The sequence below is a fragment of the Trachurus trachurus genome (assembly GCF_905171665.1).
Source record: "Trachurus trachurus genome assembly, chromosome: 22".
Lineage (NCBI taxonomy): Eukaryota > Metazoa > Chordata > Actinopteri > Carangiformes > Carangidae > Trachurus > Trachurus trachurus.
In genome coordinates, this window is record NC_139907.1 from 14,188,862 (window position 1) to 14,206,382 (window position 17,521).

General features: G+C 39.6%; 2 protein-coding genes across 2 annotated transcripts in view; both read left to right on the forward strand.

Moving 5' to 3' along the window:
• Positions 1-1,130: 1,130 nt before the first annotated feature.
• Positions 1,131-6,418, forward strand: nipal3 (NIPA like domain containing 3). Its single transcript, XM_083997853.1, has 11 exons — positions 1,131-1,321; positions 1,582-1,650; positions 2,123-2,294; positions 2,501-2,560; positions 2,929-3,074; positions 3,868-3,964; positions 4,133-4,268; positions 4,390-4,478; positions 4,701-4,764; positions 4,904-4,998; positions 5,203-6,418. The coding sequence occupies exons 1-11, from the start codon at positions 1,286-1,288 to the stop codon at positions 5,379-5,381; spliced, it is 1,143 nt and encodes a 380-aa protein (XP_083853979.1). The 5' UTR covers positions 1,131-1,285; the 3' UTR covers positions 5,382-6,418.
• A 2,652-nt stretch (positions 6,419-9,070) lies between these two features.
• Positions 9,071-17,521, forward strand: part of rcan3 (regulator of calcineurin 3) — a gene marked incomplete at both ends in the record, with an annotated part of 37,039 nt that continues 28,588 nt past the window's right edge. Inside the window, one exon of the mRNA XM_083997759.1 lies at positions 9,071-9,289. Within this exon, the coding sequence (XP_083853885.1) occupies positions 9,071-9,289 (219 nt within the window). The remainder of the gene's footprint in view (positions 9,290-17,521) is intronic.

Sequence of the window (17,521 nt, forward strand, 5' to 3'; positions counted from 1 at the left end):
TCTTAGCTTCTCCAATCGCTCTCTCGGTTTCAGATCTTTTCAAGAAAGGTAAAGTAAATGTCAATCAAAGGTCAAATGAAAAAAAAAAAGTGTGTGTGAGAATGTCTAGGTTTTAGTTGAAGCACAGTGGAGCTGACTGGTGGTAATGTCACAGACACAGCTGTGGTGTTTTGCTCCCTCTGCTGGTCAGCAGATAATATTTCAAGATACAGTGCTCCTAAGTGTGTGTGTGTGAGGAATAAGAGCTCATTTTGTTGCCTGATGTCAAGTTCATGCTATTTAGTTAAATTTTGAGGCTATTATCTTTAGTTACATCTTACATTTAAAATTAGAAACACTTTGTAATATCACAACCACTTATGTCAAACAATGATTCACATGTCATTGCTCACATGTTCTCAACCACGTTTTTGACATGGAAAAAAATGAACTCAGCTGTCTATTAAAACAGTTAGCTCACACCCTTCAGTTACTTACCTTTGTTTTTTTCCACAGGTCCTGTTATAGAAACACTAGCTGCTGACGCACTGTTGCCACGTCCCTCCTTCACTGCTGCAGTGACAAAGGGAAGACACAACATACCATCAGTGTTAGTCAGGATTAATAGCATGATGACAGCATGATGTGATGAGCATGATCACGCTTTTTTCAGATGGAGGAGGGGCAATTAGTTAAAGATTCAGATTTAGAGATTAATATACACACAATTCATCATTAAACATAGTTTGGTTGTGAGTTGGTATGTGGTTAATTTTTAGAATCAGACCCAATTAGTTACTGACGTTAGAGCACTAGATCAATCAACTGTAAATAGGCTACTCTTGGATGAATCACAGCCTATGATCACAGCTCAATGACACCGTCCATTGCCGGCAGGTGGAACTGCAACTACAGTCAATAGGAAATACATGGAGATTGAAGAATGAGTCTCATGAGTCGATGTGATTATATAAATTAGAATAATATATACACATATATACATATAAATAAATTATTGTACTCTAACATTTGTCCTGTTGTCTACCTAATCAAATTTCCAAAGGGCAAATCGTCACCGTCCACGATCACGTGCTTTAACGTGCGTCATGCGTCACGGCGCAGCCCAAAACAAGTGCATTCAATACGGAAGTCAGGTGCTCTCCGTCCCAAAAGATGGTGCCTTGCGCAGCGTAGAGCCAGATAAACACATTCTAAGTGAAACATAAATAAATACATAGCGTCGATTCGACAAAATGATATATCTGATGTTTAAATATCTGGCTAAAGCAGGTAATTAATAAACGGGATGGATATCTGGAGAGCCGACGGAGGCTCCTACACGGTGAGACACAACTCGCACACACTTTTTCTTTTGTCTGTTAATATGTTAATTTGACCTATTTATATTCACTTATTGTATCATGTGACATAAATAGGCTATCTAATAAGTAATCTACTAAATGATTAATTTTGCGGCATCACGTCTAAAAAAAAACCTAACAAACTAAACCTTTGCTCAGTATCGTGGCACTGTTAGACAAATACAAACACTTTTTTATTTACGTTAATCCACTGAATTCATTCAATGTTTTTCTTCTTTAGGACAATCTCATTGGGACTTTACTTGCCATTTTTGGGAATTTGCTGGTCAGCATCTCTCTAAGTATTCAGGTAAAGAGCACAGTACTCTATTATTACTTCCTTGAATGTAGCCCACTTACTGTCTGTTACAATTCACACATCCTGATAATAAGTATTATGTCTTCCATATGGAGTAGTTTTGTTTCTCTACTCTCCATGTATGATGTGTAAACAAAGCAAGAGGGTCACCTTGCTAGAATAACCCTTTAGGGCTTCAGACTGTCATTACAGTATCATTATCAGCTTTCAGAAGACACCTTAATGGATGAATTTATATACACAGTCATGACCTCATGATTAGTCATCTCTGTCATTTCTTCCTCATACTGCCCTTCTGTGCCTCTGATTTATAGATTCTCTGATGCAAGGCTGTTTTACCTTGTTTATTCAGTTAACTATACCTTACACTGTATGTGTTTGCTTTGGTTAAGCCATGTGTACTGTGGTACTTTCTCTGTTTACCCTCTGTCACGCATTTTTCCTAAATGCTTACTTACTACAGAAACACAGCCATGTGACACTGGCCGGGACAAAGGACCCGCGAGCCTTCTACCGCACCAAAACCTGGTGGTGTGGTTTTGTCCTGACCTGCGTTGGGGAGGGAGCAAACTTTGTCTCTTATGCCTTTGCCCCCCTCGCTCTCATAGCACCTCTCAATGCCGTGTCTGTCCTGAGTGAGTATTTTTAGTACACCTCTCTAAAATGTTTATGGTAATGTTGCTCAACGTACTGTAACTTATAATTGTAATCACTCATACGTTGTTGGTTCAAACAAGCTACTCACCGAAAAACCTGAATTTCAACCTCAGTACAGTATATACATGAAGTTATAAGTCTACATAAGCTTGTGTAACTTTTATGCTTTTCTGTTTGTTTTCAGCAAGTTCAATATTGGGTCTTATTTTTCTGCGTGAGAAATCTAAGCCAAAGGAATTTGCAAGTAAGTTCAGCATACTGTACTGTACGTGCGTGAATTGAGATGTGCAGTTCCACTGACATTCGCATGCAAATAATCTGAAATTTGTATGCAAATTCTTCAGTAGCCTTGTGGCACTTTGCAGACTACATGCGGCCTTCTCAGCAGCTGTGATGACCAAAAAAAAAAAAGACAGGACATTGGGTTTCTTAGGAAAATGTAATTCTGATAGAACATAAAGAAGTTACATTATGTGCCCTAAAAAAGGTACTGCATCTTAAATTTGACTGTGATATCTGAAATTCCCTCTAATACTGCTACTTTGTGTTTGTTTTGATGTTCTACTTTCACTGTCTAAACACTTTTAATCGATTGTATTTTATCTTTTTCAGAGCGGTATGGGTTGCCCTTCCTGGGCTGTCTCCTAACCATAGGAGGAACGTACCTCTTTGTATCTTTTGGACCAAACTCTCATGAAAAACTCACAGCGGAGAACATTGTGAAGCACATTGTGGGATGGCCTGTTCTCTTGTATCTGGTAAGATACTTTCATTCACTGACAAGGTTCAGGAGCACAATGCTCTTTAAACATTTCATGTTTGTTTTCCTCAAATGTACAGTCTTTAATTTCCAACCCACACAGAAACAGTTGATTGTGTAGCAAGCAGCCAAATGTCACTGTATGATGCTTACAAAATAGCATCTTATGAATATGCATATTATTTATCCTGAACATAAATGAGAACTGCAAAATTCTCTTAGATTTTTATAATTACTGTATATTGTAATGTAACCAATATTCAGTAACACCAAAGCAATACAACAACCCTGCAGTACAGGTTTGGTGACTCTCATGGTCTGTTTTCCAGACACTGTGAGAGGTTCCTGTATTCTTTGCAGCTGTATTTTGTCATTTCTGAACGAGAACAACCTGCAGCCATTCAAATACTTAGTAAAGCTCTGTGTTTGTGAGTTCTGTTTGGCATTCATGTCTTTTCACCTTGTATTATTGCAGTTTGTAAACGTGATCCACCAGATATTCACACTCATGACTCCTTTGAGTTACAATGACAAGTGAGTCATGTTAAGGAAACATAAATTCCACTCTCCTATTTACTGTAGCAAAAGGAGGAGTTCGGTTAAACCATGATATAATAGTATACCAAACAGTGAACAACTGCAGAGATGTCAGGTTAAATCAGCTCCTCTGACACATGTTACTGAATTGTTGGTTTACTAAATTTATCCGATGTTTGAACCTGACAGTGCTTCCTGTTCTGTTTATTTGAAACTACTTTTGTGTTTATTGTTGCCAATATCCTCATCGACAGCTCCTGGAGATCATCACATTCTGCCTGCTCCTATACTTCTACAAACAGCACGGTGCTAACTACCTCATTATTATTCTGCTGCTGGTCGCTCTGCTGGGTGAGTCTGCTGCATGAAAGCCAGCCAATTTCATACTATCTATAAAGTTAGGCTATTACCATATTGAAATACAGTGCCACATTCTGAAAAGGCTCAAAAGGCACATAAACCGATGGTGAAACGATTTAAACCCTGTGCTTAACTGTACGTTTGTTGGTTGGTGCACAGGCTCTGTCACAGTCATCACAGTGAAGGCAGTGTCAGGCATGTTGGTACTCACCGCAGAGGGCAGCATGCAGCTCGACTACCCCATCTTCAGCGTCATGTTCGTGTGCATGGTGGCTTCGGTGGTCTTTCAAGCCAGGTGAGATACTGGAAGATTAAAGATAAAGCATAAAACAGATGTGATAATAGCAATAAAGATACACACATTTGCCTGCTATTTTATTCTTTGCTCTATATTTTGTGTGTTATTGTCTCCTTAGGTTTCTGTCCCAGGCGTGTAAGCTGTATGACTCTTCTCTGATTGCCAGTGTCAACTACATCCTCTCCACCTTATTTGCCGTGGGAGCAGGTGAGTTATGGCATTTTTTATCTGGGTTTGGCCAGACTGCTCTGAGTCTCTGTTTTGACAGGCAGTTGTCAATTGGACCTGGAATAACAGGTGAATGCAGTTCACTGCCTGGAAAAACAGAAAAGAAAAAAAAACACTCTTGGAATTGAAGATAAGTCTCTTAAGAGTCCCAATATGGAGGTCAGGAAACAATTTTTTTACACTCTTTTCTCTGGTTTTCAGGGGCGATGTTTTATTTAGAGTTTAACAATGAAGACGTCCTTCACATCTGTATGTTTGTGCTGGGGTAAGTGCAATGTGGTTATTATAGAAAACAGATTTTCTCAAAACATATGATGACCTCTGTTGAAATATTAAAACGCTGTTGAATGTTGTGACCTTCATATGCTTAAAAGCTGTAGCGGATTATATTCTGTTTTGTACAGAACCCTGCTGTGTTTCCTGGGAGTCTTCCTCATCACGAAAACCAAGAAAAAGACAAAAACCTTTGAGCCGTATGTCACAATGGATATGACAAATGGTATTTACAGACTCAAGTTGATTTATAGAAAAGTCTATCATTGTTTAGATTTAAAGCTAAGATTTGTACATTGAAAAAGAATGTGAATGTAATTACTTGTCAAACTTATTTGTAACATAAAACATAAAGTACAGGGACAGTGTGATTTTAACTCTGCCGTTGCTTATTTAAAGTTATATTGAGAACCTTATCCTACCTGTCCAGGTGTCCCAACTATTCATGACAAGGGCCTGGTGCTTCAGCCGGACTTCAATGGCTCCTTCTCCTACGGGGCTCTGGTCAACAACGATGGAGTGGCTCCTGTGACGGTACCAGTCAACCTAGAACAACCGCAGGTCAGCTCCAGATCCACTGATGCATCTCATGGCCTGAAGAAAGATTAGAACCAACAATTCTTTCAGGTTTTGTCCTCGTTCACTCCATCTAACTTCAACACACCACTGAATGACCTTGAAAGACAAACAGGTGTACAGTTTTTTTTTTCACTTCACATTTACACAAGACTAGTAACCAACCCTGTAAGAGGTTTCCACAGTCTCTAAACCAAAAGACGACCTTAAGAAGCTTTCCTTTTTTGAGATGTCAACTGATGTAATCCAAACGTGAACTCAAGAAACTTGTTTTAGTGGATTTACAAACGTAGCTTCAGGAAAACAACAGCAGAGTGTGCTTTGCTTCGAAGCTGTCTACTGCCTTGCACTCTGGGTTGGCTCTGGATCTGTACAATAAGGACTCACTTCCATGACTGTTAAGCTGTTTTGTTCTCATTATAGGGGAACATAGTAATCGGTTCTTCCATTTAGGAGTGTGAAGATACTCCTCAATTCCTGATTCCAACAACATTATGGTGTAGGCCTATGTACGGACTTTTTCAGAATACTTGCCAATGAACATTTTGACTTCAAATATCTGCCTCTAACTGTTTGTCTTATACGAGTGGTACTCACTCCACAGTTTTCAGCCTCTTGTACCTGGGATTTCATTGTATTATTGCATTCCCTGATGTGACCAAACAACAGGTGTAATTGTTTTAATTTATTGTCATGTATTTATTAATTCTCAAGTTTGCGTTTAATGTGCCTTGATGAGTAGCTTTACACAGGATAAATTAACACGAGGTGATACATAGCCTAACCCATGTAGGTAAGTGGTATATGTGGCAGATCAGTTATTCAAAGGCAGCTGTAATCTGTCAGTGCCTATTTGAATAAAGCAGTCTACACATAAAGGTGTAAGTTTTATGTTGTATTTTGGAAGAAAATTGGCCCTAATGACAGACACATTTAAAAATAAACTCAAAGTACATATGTAGTTACTTTTGCTCAATCGCTATCTCTCCTTCTGGTACGATGTAACCGTGTAATTTTTATACAGGCTAAGAAATTATGCTGCAAGAAGTGAAACATTCATGTATCATATACTGTACTTAACTTGTCCCTAACTGATGAATGGCTGCATTAATTGGGATACGTTTACAGAGGTACCCTCCTCACATGCAGCACAGCACTCCTACAGTGTTAATGAAGCAGAGAGCTACACACAGTATTCAGCACATGGTTATTATTGATTATATAACGTGTGCGTGTGAAATATGTGTATATGAGCTCAACATTAACACTGCTGTGTAAACTTATTGAAGACTGCCTTGTTCATAATAATGCCTTCTAATGAAGTAAGAACTATACTGTAAAAGTCAAACTTTTTCCTTTGTAAATAATATGCAATTTTGTGTCATATAAAGTCAATGCAATGACTTGTGTTCTTGGGTCGTCACGTTCTATATAAAAAAATTGCAAAGTAGAATATTTTCAGTAATGTTTCCACCAGATTTGTATCTCAGTTGGGATAATATTGTGCTAACACAATTTTTTTTTTTTTTTTTTTTTTTTTTTTTTTTTACAAATTCTCCAGTTTTCAGTTACCTAAGTTGGACTTAATGCTGGCTGTGAAAGATTTCTCAGTGCCTGGTGGTCACTCACCAGACAGTATCTCAGTTTTCTGGCATTACTTACTTATTTGGTAAACACATACCAAAGTACAACTGTGTGGTGGTGGATCATTTGATTCAGAAACAAAGCTTCCTTAGAGAAATGGACAAGTAACACAGACCTCATAGTGAGGTTTGATCTGAGCATGGGATGGAAGTGTTGGACTGCTGTTGCTGCTGCAGAAAAACAACACTGAAGTCAGTTTAGCAGGAACTAAAACTATAACTTTAAACCATTGCCCAAAATAGTGGTAGTCCCTTGTGTATGCAACCCTTTTGAGTCTATGTACCGGTATGCAACAGGTGGATCCAGAGAATCGAGCTGTAAACTGCACACCAACATAAAATACCAGAAGAAATGTTACTAATCACCTCGAATCACACAGGGGAAGAGCTGACCCCCAGGCTGGCTGGTTGCAGCTCTGTCCGACGTTGACTGTCACAATATATCACAGTTTTAATAGTTGATCGCCACCAATCTTGAAGCGGAGCATCCTCCCCCTCGCTGCAGCCTCATTGGTCGCTGTAAGCCTCCGCCGGTATTTGATTGGTCTCACCTGCGGCTCCCGACTGCTGGAGTAGGCTGCGTTTAGACACTGTCCAATAATCCAGTGATAAACAAAGACGTGTCTGACACTAGCCTCACGAAAACTAATAAATAAATATATAAGTAAATAAACAAACACAGCAGACAAGCTTCAGTCTGGTAGAAGAAAGTCACCTGAAAATCGAAATTTTACTCCTCGTGCGATGGCCTGTGTCGGCAGCTTTCACCGACAGGTGTGAGGTGAGTGATGATAATTTGAAACTGAACCGATTGGAAAATGAAAATTAAACCGATAATTTAGCCCTGCCATGACTCAGTGGTAACTTTAATCAATGCTGTATCATAAATACAGTGTTTGGCATCGGAAAACACGAGAAACAGATCGTGTTTAGATTTACGCTCGAGCATCTTTTCTATTTTTGTTGCACGAGCTTTTAAGGTTGAGTTTAGGGGTTTCCTAGGAGCACGCGAAGGACACTTTGATGTCACGATCCTCAACGGCTATTTATGCTGGAGACATGTGATGTTATGGTGTCACTGCCTTCGTTCGTGTGCAATGTCGACCCATATCAAAGTAAAGGAGGTATTTATATCAATATAAAGACTGTGCTATTATCCTAATTGTTTGACATTCAATTCATTTTTAGATGGTATTGTGATTTTAAATATTGATAATAAGCGTCATTTGACCTTATGAACCTCTAGATGGCAGTCTATCCTCAGTAGGCCACAGCATTGGCCTCAGTGTCTTGAGAGCAGAAGTCTCATGTAGGCTATGGGGGTCAGACTTATTTTAACTTTTGGATCCATGTTTTCATGTTTTCCTTTACATTAAATAAAGTTTAATCTGTAACCTATATCGACTATTCATTAATTATATCACCTGAAAATTGTGATATGTTTCTGGTGAGGTTGGACTGCTGTAATGTAAAGCCATGTAACCGAAATTATACTTGACGTTTTCACATTATATAGAGTAAAAACAATTTATTGTGGGCTTAAAAGTTAAAAGGGTAGATTAATGGTTGAATGAGCAGCAGCCATGAATAGGTAATTATTTAAACTTTAGGTTTGCTGTTTGAGCCAGGATAAATGTTAGATACAGTAAATAAAGAAACTCATTGCTTTGGACTGGGAGCAGGTAAATAAAACTGATACCTGGAAAAAAAAATACAGGATATTTTAATCAAAAATCTGCCAACAAGTATTTTTTGCCTCATCTTTGCTTCTCTTCATTATTTCCTCTTGTGATCTTTGACTTGTCACCCTTTCCTTCATCATCCCTCTCTCGCTCCCAGTTTCTCTCTTTTATCTGTCCTTCAGCCTGTGTAGTGTCATTGCTGACACTTTAGTGCAACCGTGTAATCTTCATGCACCAGCGTCTCACTGTCTCCTCATCTGTCTACACTTTACTCTAAACATCCAGCCGATATATTCACCTCATCTCCCAACTCTCAATCTGTTCACCTCGCCTCTCCACAGGTCCAGCCTCTGTGGTCAACATCTCCTTGTCAGCACTCTGCTAAAAAGGCATCAGCATGTTGCGAGAGAGCTCCAAGGCGTGGAGCAATGGCTCCGAGGCCTACAGCAGTGATCCTGAGGAGGACGAAGAGGAGGAGGAGGAGGAGGAGGACATGGTGTGTGGGGAGAACGATCAGAACGGCATGGCAGAGGAGATGATGGATCTGAGTGACCTCCCCACAGCGCTCTTTGCATGCTGCGTCCATGAGGCTGTGTTTGAAGAGGACACGCACAGGGTGAGAAGGAGCAAACTCATTTCGGGTCACATTGTGATTGCGTATCTGTGTGTGTGTGTGTGTGTGTGTATGTGTGTGTGTTTGTGGTCTTTTGAGTCATCCAGCTAATGTGTCAGCGCCAGATTCAAGGCCCAACAGCACGTGTATGATGTCATCCACAGCTTTCGCTCCTGTCTGTCCAAGTCCAGTCATGGTCTCAAGCTGTGTTGCTGATTGCTCAACCACAAAGGCACACACAGACACACACACACACACACACATTGATGCACACCTGATGCTGTTATTTATTCACCAGGGAACATGAATCCGAGGCAGTGGATTACAATATGACTTGCACAGAATCATGAGCCATACTCCATGTGCCTGTGCATATCATTTGATCATCACCTCATGTACTGCCCACTTATGCTTATAGCAGTGGCTCATAGACATGTTGTTGGCATCAAATCACTTAGATGTCAGTCCATGCACATGCATAGTGTATATATTACAGGGCCTCTGGGATATGTAGAGTCTCCCAATCACAGCTTTATCAGACTCATCAGAGCAGGAATACGCGGATCACTGGATCCTGTTTGCTAGAGCAGGATACAAAGGAAAATACTTTTAATTTTCTGCACCTCTAATCCAATTATGGTGTCCTACCATCCCTCCATCCTTCCAGCTGGCATGCTTCACATCTCTCTCTGTCTCTATTTTTAAGTCTTTGTCTGTTAAGCCTACCCACCCGTCTCTTTCTACTGCTTTCTAAAGACTACCTACCCACCTTCCCTGTCTTCTCTTTCTGATTACTTACATTTTAAGTTTATGCTATGTCTCGTCCTTTGTCAATTCTTAAAATAGTCAGTTTCTGTCTCTCTACGAGGCCTTCTTTATTTATCCTTTCCATGTATGTAAATGCAAAGCAGAGAGGCTAAATCTGGTGCACTGCACGCACAAAATCCCTTTAAATGAATCATTCCTGCTTTGTGAGTTTACTGTTTGTACACCCATTGCTGCTAGTGCTGGAGTCCGCCCCCTTCCCTCCCTTTCGTTTTGCCTCCTCACTTCATTACGATTCACACTCCGGCTTTTAAGTCGAAATGCCACCCACACACCCTTCAGTCAAAGCATGTCAATAGATTGTTCTCCATATGGTTCGATTAAATGAGCTTGGCTAAAAATAGAACTTTTGACATTTATTTAAACTTTCAAAATGAGGACAGGAAGGAATGAGGCATGCAATAAAAAAAAACAGGCTGCTTGTGATATTTTCAAAGCACAAACAGGAACTTTATGAGGTTGTTTTTGGCTTGTAGCAGTGTTGTTTGATTTTTTGCTCTCACACACACATATATAGCTTACACATACACACACACACATTCACTCACGCACGGACTCACCCAAGTAGTTTGTTACTTATTCTGAAAAAAAAATCAGCTCTTTTCCAGACTTCTAAAAAAACTTGACATCCTACATTCAGTGTCTATCCTCAGTGAAGTACAGGGACATGGCAACCTACATTTTAGTGTCTTTGGGCTCTTGGCTCCCGCCCAACACCGACATTACCTTCTGTTTCAGTTCTCAAAGGCCTGCATGCAGGAGGATGGGCTGTTTCTGTAATCACACTGTGCTCTTTTAGAGAGGGAGGGAGGGAGGGAGGGAGAGAGGGACGGAGAGAAACATGTGCCCCCATATTTACAAGAAGCTTTCAGCTGGCTATGAAAACCCACCCTTTCTTCTGCATTGGTGAAAAAACCTAGTGGCACACTTTTCTCTCTTATCTGCAGTATGTTGTTCCCCTGACCAGCTTTTAAGTAAAATGGAGAGGCGCCTTAGTGTTTAATGTTTCATCAGGAAGTTCAGCTGAGGTCTGATCACATCAGCCCACCTCTCCTACTGAAATGATTGGGTGTGTTTTATAAATTACTAATTAGAATTAATTCTTACGATTGACTCAGATTAATTCTTACGATTGACTCAGCTGTAGCTGACATGTACACTTAATGATTTTTACGGTCTCTCATTGAGCTCAAAGCATAAATCTTTGAATTAAAGGGATAGTTCACTCAAAATTGAAATTTCACTCATTATCTACTCACCCTCATGTCGACTAAGGGCTGGGAGAAGTTTCAGAGTTATCCGTGGCTTCTCTGAGTTACAGGGGGTCTCGGCATAGCAGTGCATGTCCATATAACGGTTGCAAATGGATACGAACCAGGGTCTGTCCTCTTCCCAGTTCGTCCAAATTTGACGAACCGGGAAGAGGAGCTTCGAGAAGCTTCCGCTACAAAACAAGCTTGAAATATAGACTTATTTAATTTTTTTCAGGACAATTTCGCATTTCGGGGCTTCAATACAAGACGGACATTACATACGAGCAGCATGGAGGTATTTGGATGTTTTTTGGTGTGTCTTTTTGTTACGAAGACAGTTGGTATCCATTTGCAACCGTTATATGGACATGCACTGCTATGCCGAGACCCCCTGTAACTCAGAGAAGCCACGGATAACTCTGAAACTTCTCCCAGCCCTTAGTCGACATGAGGGTGAGTAGATAATGAGAAATTTCAATTTTGGGTGAACTATCCCTTTAAGGGGGACACACAGGTGAATAGGGTAAAGACTTTAACTAACAGATATCAAACTTCCCAAGTTTATCATATTAAGACATCATATATATCATATATATATATATATATGTGTATATACAGTATATATTGTTATATTTGTATTACAAGCTTTGTCAAATTTTATGTTTAAATCTGTAAATGAGTCAATATCTAATGAAATATGTGCTAATTTGCATACATTTCCAGAACCAAAATCTGAGCAATGGATAAAGCCCCTTTCAAAATTCTTGTTTTATTTTGTTGACATTGTTACGATTGGTTGCGGATACGGAGGAAATTACAAGTTTTGGAGCCTACAAAATTGTTCAGGAGAGTGAGCTTTACAATGATACCTGACATGACATGGGTCAGACAACAGGCACAGCACAGTATGTCACAGTAGCGCATGCTAACTTTTGGTGAATTTAGGAGAAATCTACTGACGTAAGAAGACAAAATAAAGTAAAATAACTTTAAAATTTTTTTTCCATTTTTCTTTCGACTTTTCTGAAAGAATACACGTTATGGAAGAAAAATAGCGCAAAATCTCAAAATTGATCAGTGCATGAAAAAACAGTGTTTTTGCCTTTAGTGTTTCACCTTAAAATATAATAATGAGCATAATTATGACATCCCAAACCCAGACGAATTATGCATTTAATCTACAGAGCACATTTTAAAATCATGGCCCATGTTTATCCTCTTTCTTGTCCACTGTTAGTAAAAAATCTAAACATCTCTGAGAAATCTAATTCATCATCATAAGCACTACATCCGCAAGTATTTCCTGTTGCTTGGGCAATAAAAAATCCTACCATTTGGTATTCTTCAGGGAAATGTCAAACTGAATACATCCTGTCTTATTTTCCATTTTTATAGCTTTTTTTTTTAGTTCCTGTTTAGTTCCGAATTTAGTTTAGTTACTAAAATTAGACATAGAATGCCTTTCCCCAGCTTGATGAGCGTTGTAAACGGCAGGGACGGTGATGGGAAGTGATTGTTCCATCACAGACAGAGGGTGAACCTCAACCAAAAAACCTTCACCCACCCTCCAGTGATTATCCAAATTAAATTGCACTGACTCTGTACTGGGTCACATCAGATTTAACTTGAAACATGCTGAGTTGCATATAGTTCAGTTTAACTAGAGTGGTTTTTATTGTGGCCTGAAGAAAGATAAACATTGAGATTAACAGTGCAGCACTGAGTAAAAGCAGCTGCAACCAGTGCGGGTGCTACACGACTCAACGTCTATAGCTCCCACAGAAAACACCAAGGTGTAGCGTGTGTGAGCATGGAAACAAGGAAAAGTGGGTTCTGTGCTTGTCAAGAGAAAAGACCAGAGAAGCCATTATTAATGGTCCCTTATAGCACACAGTGTATATCGGGCCTAATCAGCGCAGAACAAAGCTTTCATTGCTGCCTCTTCTGCTGTCAGACTGAGGTACCCTCAATACATAACCAGTGCAATCAAGCAACCGCTGCAGCTGTAGGCTTAATACAACACCAAGCAAACCAAACACCTCAGACCGACTCATCTAACCTCATTTTCAGTCGCAGCAGACAGCTGCTTGGAGTAACAAAGCTCTGACAAAGCCACTGTTCACTACCTGCACGACATCACTGACAAAGTGAATGACTAACTGATGAACACTGTTGGGCCTTTAGCAGCCAATAGAGAAAATGGAGTGACTAGGACATGAATCTGATGGACAAGAACATGGGACCAAACAAATCCTAATGTTGCTCTGGGTTTGGGATGTCTAAATAATTAGGCTGTTCTCACGTGTTTACCTCATACACTTTTACCCTAGTGAAGAAATTATATCAACCTTTTATTTGAAATACTTACATAATTCAACCTGATCTATTTAATTTAATATGGCTTTTGTTTAAAAATGCCCATAGTGCCAGTACAGTCCATGAATTTGTGCAGCAGAAATGGATTTAATATTGATTTTTCACTGATGAGGCAGGAAGAGTGTAAATAATTTGACAGTTTGCTTTATTTTATATGTCACTGAACCCAGTTACTCTACTAAGCATGGAGAAAGTGGGATAAAGGTGTTGCCCTTCAGCCTTGCTGCCAGTTCTGTCACAGTGGTCTGGTCACTCATGGTGTTGTAATTAAAAGAAATCCCCTTTTGACCTAAAAAAAACAACAACATTTTCCTTTAAAAACAGCAGCCAACTAGTGAAAAGCTGATATTAAACAGTCCTACAGTACAACCACGTAGCAGCCAAACTCTTGCAGTTGCCATTACAGTAGCTACTGTACCTCTCCTTGTTGTGTACCGTACCTTTGCTGCAAAAGTTTTCCTCTTAGTAATGCATTAGCAGTGTAGCCGCAATAGATAACTAGAATATGTAAAAAGTTGACCTCTGGTGGACACGATCTGTCCCACTCGACGCTAATGTGTTTGATAGTGTGACTTGTGCGTATCGGACGATAAAGTAAGACAACCTCAGCACACAGTGAAGCGATGAAACACATCAGGGATAGCGTGACAGAGGATGTGAAAAGTGAGATGTAAAGTGAGTGTGACCATGTGTGTGTGTTTAATGTGCACACGCAATGCATGTACATGCAGCGTGCATGCATGCGCGTGGTAGTGATATGTTTGCATGTGTCGGACTACATTCTATTTTTGGGTCGTGGATCTCAGGGGGGGGTTGAACGTGAGGGAGCGGGTGCTTGGCAGGCTGAAGGTCAGACATGATGCAGTGCAGAGTGAGTGAATGCCGTTGGCCTCCCGCTCCTGCTGCGGCCTGGATATTATTCTGGTACGCTGACCGGGGTTGTCTCACCGACCCGGTGTGCTTGTTTTGCCTTTATTTATCCAGCTGAAGAAAGCAGAAAGCAATTTAAGACAATCAGAGAGCAGTGGAAAAGCTATTGAGCTATTGTGGCTCTCAGGGTGGCAAAATATTTTCCACATTTGCTGTAATGACAGTGCTTTCTTTAATGGCTGTTTTCCCACTTTTCTCTGTTAAACCACATGACCCTTTGCATTTTGATGAATATCTCAAGTTGAAGTCAGCTTCTATGTCTTCCAGCTTCTGCTGAGGCTGCAGATACAACTGGGCAAGCTAATGCTATTAAACTACAAAATAGTTTGATAGTATAACAGAAAAGGCCATATTTAATCCTCATATGGTTTTTCTCATTTTGGCTGATTTGTGTTTTGTTCTGTGTTGTGTAACTTGAGCTGAATTTCACCAGCTTGTCCTCCAAAACCTGGCCTTTGTCTGGGTTTGGCATGGTTTCCACTCAATTTCATATGGGCACTCAAAACAGCACATGGCACTTAAATGAGCAGCACTTCAGGACACTACAGTGCATGTATCATCAGCATGCAAACAATACGGACTAGTAAACATGCAAACATGTTGTTGGTTGTTGTTGTTGTTGTTGTTGTGGCTGAATCCAGTCTTCTCCATCACTTATTAGCTCAGAGTTTACCTCTGCATTTCCACTGCTGTTTGATATCAGCTGCAGGAGATACTGCTGCCTCACTCTCTTTTTTTTTTTCTGCTACGCACAAGCAGCCAAATATTTACATTATGACATGTTGCCATAGGAAAAGCACAAGTAAAAAAAAAACTGGCAAATTCATACAGTGAGTTATATATTTTATTTGTCCCCAAGGGGAAATTCATATACGTCATATATAGGTCATGTCTTACTGTGACGTTGTTAATGTTATTAGCACCACCTGTGCTTTTCCTGCTACGACTTGCTGTCAAAAAAAAAAGAGGTCTGTTCTTATTACAACCTGGAGTCCAGTGGCCTCCAGTGATTCATTATTATAGGCCCACCTACAACCAGAGCAGAATGACTGAAAACACCTGTGGGTTTGTTTTTATTTGAGCCTTTGCAGCGGGCCAGAGGTCACCTCTCTTCTTTTGATCCAGAGCAAACAGAAGCTAATGTTAAATTCAACAGAAAGACAAAGGTGGTCATCTCTGACAGCTGCGAGACAATTGGTGACCAGTTAATGGACAACACCTCCAAGAATCTTTTTGATATCATGTGAATTGTGACTGCTGGTGGGAGAAACTCCTGATGATCATAAGTCAGTATTTTCTAATGTTTATTAGGCAAATGTTGGTAGCTGTAGCCCTGCACTCCACACACAGCTCTTATTTCTTTGCTGCTTCTCTTTCTTTTGTTTTTGCAGTTGAGAAATGCGCATTCAGTAATATCTGCACAGTATTATTAAGAAATATGTCTTGGATAGATTAATGTGATTAATTTATTGTGCACTTCACATAGCTAATCAAATCCAGTTACATAAGTCTGTGATGTCATGCTGCATTTCTGCACTTCAGATATATCTGCATCTATTTATCATCCCTGTATTCTCATTATGATGAAATTGTTTTATTTCTCTTTTTTCAGTACAGTACTCCTCCTGCACCTTCAGCATGTAAGCTTCAGGGAAATAAAAAGTCTTGCTCTTTGATGTGTGATGATGATTGGTTTTGTGTTTATGGGTTGCTTTGATTAAAAACGACTGCTCGTCTTCCTCAGCGCCGCCCTCCCTCGCTCGCCACAAGAAGGCTGATTATGAAACTATAAGAACTCCAATGCTATGTAAGCTGCTGCGCTATTTGTTCTCAGTCATGCTCCTGTGATTCTATTTAAATCAAGATTATTTTCTGGTTCAGTCTAAAAAAAGAAATGTTCTGTGGGCGCCTTCAAGAATGGCAGCTCACAATACAACAGAGTATGATCTGTTATTTAACTGCTGCCAAGTCTAAGCGGACTCCTGTGAATTGAGGCGTAGCTGCAATCGTACAGTTCATGAAATGGATAATGTCTTACAGATGATTGCTTAAAGGCATGAAAGTGTAAAATTAAGGAGCTGGAATAAGCCCATGGACAACAGGAAGTTTAACTAAGCTGATTGCAAAAAATGAATAAAAAGGTAGTCTATTTTTGGATCTTTTCATTCAGAAATGTAAGCTGTGTTTCACATGTGGAAATGGTCACTTTTAGAGAGGCATTTTACCTCATTGCATCAAACTATAGCTCCAATTTGACTCTATTCCTGCCCTTATTTTGTTTTTTTTTTACCTTTAATGTTCACCCACTAAACTTTGTTGATGTCTTACCCTTTAGGCCCGTTCTAAATATTACTCACACTCAAAAAATGTGCCTATAAAATATATTTAAAATTATTAAACATAAATATAATATTCTACTTTCATTGAACTAATTTTTTTTTCACTTACATCTGACCTATTGAAATCAAATACTTATGCATAGATCCTAATCAAATGCTGACTAATTTCTTTACAGATTTTAACCTGAATGCCAGGTTTTTCAGATGAACAGAACTTCTCATGGTTAAAGCTTATGGGATAGGGAAGGGGGAACAATTGTGATGGCGCCATCTATAGGAAATTGCCCAGATATAATAAAATAAATGTATTGTGCTTTAATGGAAGTAAGATTTTAAAAAATGCAGATTTCAGTGGTGCATTTTTTTTCCGCCTAAGAGTACAAGTGCAACTCGTACACAGTGTATTTTGGACTTGCTGTAGGAGCCGAGTAAAAATCTTGCCAAGTTTCATGCCATGTGCACTAACACAGCCAAAATTATCAAAAAATGAAGAATGAAAAGCGCTTAAAATG